Source organism: Tetrao urogallus, assembly GCF_951394365.1.
Source record: "Tetrao urogallus genome assembly, chromosome: 2".
NCBI lineage: Eukaryota > Metazoa > Chordata > Aves > Galliformes > Phasianidae > Tetrao > Tetrao urogallus.
Window position 1 is genome coordinate 4,387,521 of NC_136814.1, and position 6,077 is coordinate 4,393,597.

At 49.6% G+C, this 6,077-nt stretch overlaps 1 protein-coding gene across 1 annotated transcript in view; it reads right to left on the bottom strand.

Annotated features, from left to right (window-relative positions):
• Positions 1 to 838, bottom strand: part of ABHD12 (abhydrolase domain containing 12, lysophospholipase) — a gene marked incomplete at both ends in the record, with an annotated part of 30,459 nt that extends 29,621 nt beyond the window's left edge. The window contains one exon of the mRNA XM_079549943.1: positions 696 to 838. Within this exon, the coding sequence (XP_079406069.1) occupies positions 696 to 838 (143 nt within the window). The remainder of the gene's footprint in view (positions 1 to 695) is intronic.
• Positions 839 to 6,077: the final 5,239 nt, after the last annotated feature.

Consider the following 6,077-nt stretch of genomic DNA (forward strand, 5'->3'; position numbering starts at 1 on the left):
CAATTACTAAAGCTTGTGCGAACACGAACCGAGCGCTGACAGCATCCCAAAGTTTTACCTGTGGGGCACGAAAACAAACACCATCACCCACAGAGATTAGCAACAGCACTTTATGGGCTCTGCCACCACTCATGACAAAAAAAATCCATGTCATCAGCAGAAAATTTTCCTTTCTAATGTTGGTTTTGTCTAAGAGAACAGAAAGATCCTCAGGGAGTTCACCACAGAAAGAGCCACTCGGGCTCATTTTCCAGAGCCTCGCCCGCCTTTAGGCTCCCACAGGCTGCCGCGTTCCTGCAGCACAGCGATTTGGCTCCAGCCTCCCGAACTGCACGGCCATGAAGTACTGTTCACACTTGAGCAACGTGACCATGGCTAACGCCGGCTGCACAGCGGCAGTAGCTCGGGGCTCTGCCCTTTTCCGCCGCGCTTCTGAAGCATCCGTCCGTCTTCGTACAAGATGTGAAGACGGCCCTAGGCTAAACGCATCTTCTCCCATTATAGATCTATTGCTTTTAAGAGGAATACAACCGCTCTCCCGGCGTAACAGCACCAACACGCAGAAAGCACTACTAATGCCGAGGCGGCAGACAGAGAACGGCCGCGGCTTCGCCCCGGCCACGGCTCTCGCGCGGCAGCCGGCCGAGCCCCGATCCCGGCACCCGCTCGCGACCCCGGCCGAGAACAGCGCTCACCTGCCGAGCGGTCGCTTCATGCCCGTGTCGGCGGCGGGCAGGCGCAGGCTGTGCCTCAGGCTGCAGCCCTTGTCGAGAGGCGCGGGCGCGGCGGCGGCGGCGCGCTCATGCTCCACCGTGACCGACTCGTTGCGCTTCCTCATGGCGGGCGGGGGAGCGGCGGCGGCGGACCGGGACGTCGAGGACGACAGCAGCGGCTCCGCGCACGGCCGCCGCTCGCCCAGCACCGCGCTCGCGCTGGCCCCAGCCCCGCCCCCGCCAATCTCCGCCTCCGGAGCGGGCTGGGGACAAAGGACACTCGCACCTCGGATGGCCGCCGCCCACTCCGCGCGGCGCCGCCATCTTTACAGCAGGCAGAGAGCGCCGCGCCGCCATCTTTACTGAGGGCAGAGAGCGCTGCGCCGCCATTTTGTTGGCGGCCCGAGGCGCTGCCGCGGCGTGTGGGCGGTGCGGTGGCGGCCCGCTGGGAATAAATAAACCGTCTATTCTACTGTCACCAATAATATTAATAAATAAAAGTATCTGTGTGATAGCAATGAGCAGCAGAAAGCAGGCACTCTTATGTATCTCGTCTTCCAATAGTGAACACTGGGTCGGTCTGACAGGGTGTCCGTGTGCTCTCCTAGAGGGAAGGAGTGGAGGAATTCCTGGAAAGCAGAGCTCTTCAGACAAATGACCACAGCTATTTTGTGGCCGTTTCTTCTGTCATCGTGCAAACCTGAGCCGTACCTGGAACATACACTGAGATTCCAGGTAAATAGGGCATTACGAATTCATCCCAAAAGCAAAAACAGTGTGCCGGTGAGGAGGAAGTCGTTGCCATCAGACAAGCATCAGCTATCTCAGCATAACGATTAGCTTGCAGAAATCACACACTAACTTGCTGATGTCTGCTTTGCCACATCAATGGAAGCTTCTACTAACATTTGTGACCTTTTAGAGATTTTTTAAGATGTAGAAATCACCACATCATTTATTTTTGTCACTGCTTATATATTTATTGGATGTGTAGTCCTCTGTACTGCTAGTGCATGATTTATGGTGCATAAGAGAGACTCCTATTTGGGATCAGTACTTCTTACCTACTGTAAGAGGTGAGTGCTGCATCAGAACGTTGCCCACTCACAAAAAAATAATGTGGCAGCATCCATCCCTAATCCCAGACGAACCCCAGATATTATGGTTGAATTCTGGTGGGTTTGCTGGGAATGTGTTAAGGCAAGGGACATACTTCTGCTGCTGTTGTAGACGAACTAAGGTGAAATTCTGCCATTTGTGGTCACCAGACAATTCGTCTAAACAGTGCTAAACAGCCCAGGGAACATGCTGTCACAGGACTTTGTAGCAACCAGTAGCTCCATGTAGTTCCACAGAGAGAATATACAGGAAGAACAGGAAAATCCAGTCAGAAAAAAAAGCTGAGAAGTAATTCAATATTTCTTAGCCCAAGGCATAAATGAAGATTATGGTAAAGCTGTAGCAGAAACTATCCCTCTGAGCAAGGTCACTTCCATAGAATATGTCTGGAAGGGTCTTGAAGAGGTGTGAAACAGGCCAGGAGATAAGGAAACCACCTGCTAACTTTACTGATTCCAGTCTCCTTCCTACCATGTACTTGAATACACCTGCCTGGCCTGGAGATGAAGAAGATAGAAAGCAAAGAACATCAACTGAACACAGATCCTGAGTAACATTAGAAAATGAGGGGATGAGAAATGTGGATGACACTCTAGCAAGTGTCCACAAAGGACAGAACCCAAAGAAGGAGACACTGAAGTAACACAAAAAGGCCAGAAGAAATTACTGGTGAGGAAACCACCGGAAGTTAAATCTCTCGAAAGCGCAGAGTATTCAAAGCAACCGAGTGATCAGAAAAAGCAGGGGCAGAGCTACCTTTGAGGAGGATGAGGGAAAAAGCCAAGGAGAGGAGACTCAGAGCAGTGCAGAGGGAGACTGTACACCCTACAAAGGAGGTAGAGAACCTCTGAAAATCCAGAGAGGCCTGCTTTGAGGCCATAGTGTTCTATTCCTCAAACTGCTCCTCTGTGACAGAGCTAGGAATTATGGCACTACCAGCCGTCATCAGGAAATTCTGTTCAGGCACTCCGAACCAGTCCTGCAGGGCACAGCTGCCCTTCTGGGAACGTTTTTTCCCCCAGTTTTGGAGATAGTTGAATGAACACTCCTAAAGTTCATTGTCATCTTTACTATAGCCTTGCTGTCAAGCCTGTAAAAATGACCTTTTTTGGTGTTATATCTCTGGCAAAATGCAGGAGATGTTGCTGTATGTTATAGGCTCAAGGACATTTTTCTCCTTGTGCCCAGCTAGGTTTGTTTAATTGATGAGTTTGAAAAAAAATAAAAAATGAGCTAGTGCTTAGGTTTAGAGAAGACTAAAATCTTCTGCCCAGATGTATTGTTATTTGTTCCAACAAAAAGGAGCATTGAGATAAAGACATACGTTGGTCCTGGGTCACATTTAGATCCTTTCTTTACGGTGTAGTATGCGTTTCTAAGGGCATGGAACAGTTCTGCAGAATTCAGACAACAGAAAATCCAAGTACATCCAGTCCAGCTCTTGCAGACCGTCTGCTGGCCAGGTGATGGAACTACCACTTGCAACAGCCAAGCTCAGTATGATCACAGGGGTTCCTAGCAAAGCACAGAATAGCTAAGAGTTTTCTTTGTTCCACTCCAAATTGAGGTCTGGGAGTTGTAAATTGAGAAATACATAATCTGGGAAGCATTTGTATTTACCTGCCTGCTGGGGCAGCTCCTCAAGCTGTGTATTTGAAGATGTTCCTAAGGTTTCTCTCCAATTTCCTCCATGCTGACCATCTTGCCTGCTAGTCCTAGTGCCCCTGGCGAAGCAGTCTCGTTTCAGTCCCCACTGATGGATCATGCTCCATCAAAGAGTGTGCCCTGTGAGCCCAGAATATGCCTGCCCACAGAGACTGGCCAGGTAATATACAACAAAGGTTCATAACGTGACCCATTACAGAAAAAGGTGCCTATTGTAACTCTTTTTTTTAACTTACTTTCTTTTTTTTCTTTCTTTTTTCCCTTTTTTTTTTTCTTTTTTTTTTTTTTTTTTCATAAAGCTGCAACCCAGGAGTTTCTTTTCAGGAGGAGGCAACAACATAACTCAGAGCTTGCACAGCTAGAGCTACACTGAGATCACCTAAGTGCCCAAGCTTAAGCTCAAAGAGCTGTCTTCCAATTCCCATAGGTATTGACACTCCAGGACCCTTGTGGATCCTGTGGTTCTGAGAAACTGTAATACAAAGTGGCAGCTTTGAAACAGACATCTGCGGGTCACCTACTGAACAGATGTGCTCAGTCAGGGAGATAGAGCAGGGCCAAGGACACAGTGCAAGTTTCCTGCTAACAAATCCACAGTACTCACTCAAAGCAGGCTGTAGGTAAAATCTGCACCTGTTTGAACCCAGAGCAATGAATATTACAGACTTTGCTGAAGAGAACTGGAGCTTTTTCACCTCTTGCACCAGCAAACAGGTCATCAAGCACCTCAAAACTTTCTCAACTTTCTTGACCTTACCCTCTTACTGCAGCAAAAATCAAATCTTGCTCTGCAATGGCACATTTGTTTGCTTCTGCAAATATCTCATACTCTATGGCACTGATTTTTGAGGTGTCCAATAGCCAGTGGCTGTAAAAGTGGCTTGGCTACTTCTTTAACAGGACAGGTATCTCCAGGTGCTCAGATTTGTTCCATCAGTAGTAGAGGATATGTTTCACGTGTTTAAATGATGCGGAACAAAATGCACATCCTTCAAGAGCTGCTGAGGACTGCCAAGCTCTTTGTGTGTTCTACTGGAGCCAGTCATGATATGCTGCTCAGCAGCAAGAGATTAGCTAGCAGGAGAGCACCGCAAGGTGCAAGGGTGTCATTCACACACATTTTTGCACTTCTTGGTTTTCAACGAACCCTCTTCTAATTGCTACAGATTATGGTGAATTTATCTCCGGAATTTCAAGCCTGGTGTGGAGCTGAAGCCTGCCGTAGGGAGTGACAAAAGTCTGTCGTCCACAGATCACAGAGCGCTTGCAGGCAATGCAGCAGCATCGGAAACAGGCTGTCTGCTTTGTGCAGCACTCGCCTGTAGATGGCAGCAGTCCCACGTGGCACTGAAACAGGCTGAAGGAACGTTTTGCACCGGGTCAGCAAGCACAGTGAAAATTTCTGACCTTTGCAGATTTCAGGAATAGCAGGCCTCTGAGACCAGGAGAAATGGAAAAGTCGTCTCTGGGGAGAAAAGCGTCAGGCTGAAGAACACTGAAGCAAACTGGAAAGACACAAAACGCATGGAGCATAATAAGAAGGCGATCAGTAGTAGCATGGATTTATGGAGGGGAACTGCTGCTGAATCTGTCTGAAACCTCCTGCGATTAGATGGCTGGTTTGATGGGTGAAAGGAGAGCAACTAATGTCTGTTCTCTTGACGTGAATGGAGCTTGAACACTGTGGTAACATCACCATTGAGATATCAATGAGGTATGGAATAGAGCCTCAGAGTGCTTAGGTGCACAAAGTCCAGCTGGAGGACAGTTGATAGGGATGTGCCCAGAGGCATTTCTGCTCTTTGTGGCTGTCAGGCAAATCTCTAGTGACTGGAAAAAGGGAAACATCACTCCTACTTTCAAGAAAAGGAGAAAGGAGGACCCAGGGAACTATAGGTCAGTGAGCCTCATCTCTGTGCCTGGGAAGATCGTGGAACAGATCCTCCTAGAAGAGATGTTAAGGCACCTGCAAAATGAACTGATCTGAGACAGCCAGTGTGGCTTCACCAAGGGCAGATCCTATGAAGAAAGGCTGAGGGAGCTGGGCTGGTACCTCAGAGGGTTGTGCAGCTATTCAGAGGCAACAGGACAGGTCTGAGAAATGGGTGAAGATAAAGCTCCTGCTCAGCAAGGGAAGTGCAAAGTCCTGCCCCCAGGGAGGAACAAGCCCAGGCACCAGCACCCTGGTGGAGGCCAACCAACCTGCTGGAAAGCAGCTTGGCAGAGAAAGGACTGGTAGACACCAGGCTGTACCCATGCACAGAACAACTCTACAGCCTCCGGGGAGGAGTGTTGCCAGCTGGTGGAAGGAGGTGATGCTTCCTCTCTGCTCAGCACTGGCAAGGCCACTCGGTCCTGTTCGGAGCGACGCAGTGCAGGAGAAACGTGGACACACTAGAAGGAGCCCAGCCAGAGGCACGAAGATGATGAAGGGACTGGAGCATCCCTCATAGGCTAAGACAGCTGGGGCTGCGTTGCTTAGAGAAGGCCGGAGGGGGTCCTGGGAACGCGTACCCACGGGGGAAGGGTGCAAAGACTCCGGGTTTTTCCCCCGGTTCGGGTCACCCCTCGCACCCCGCG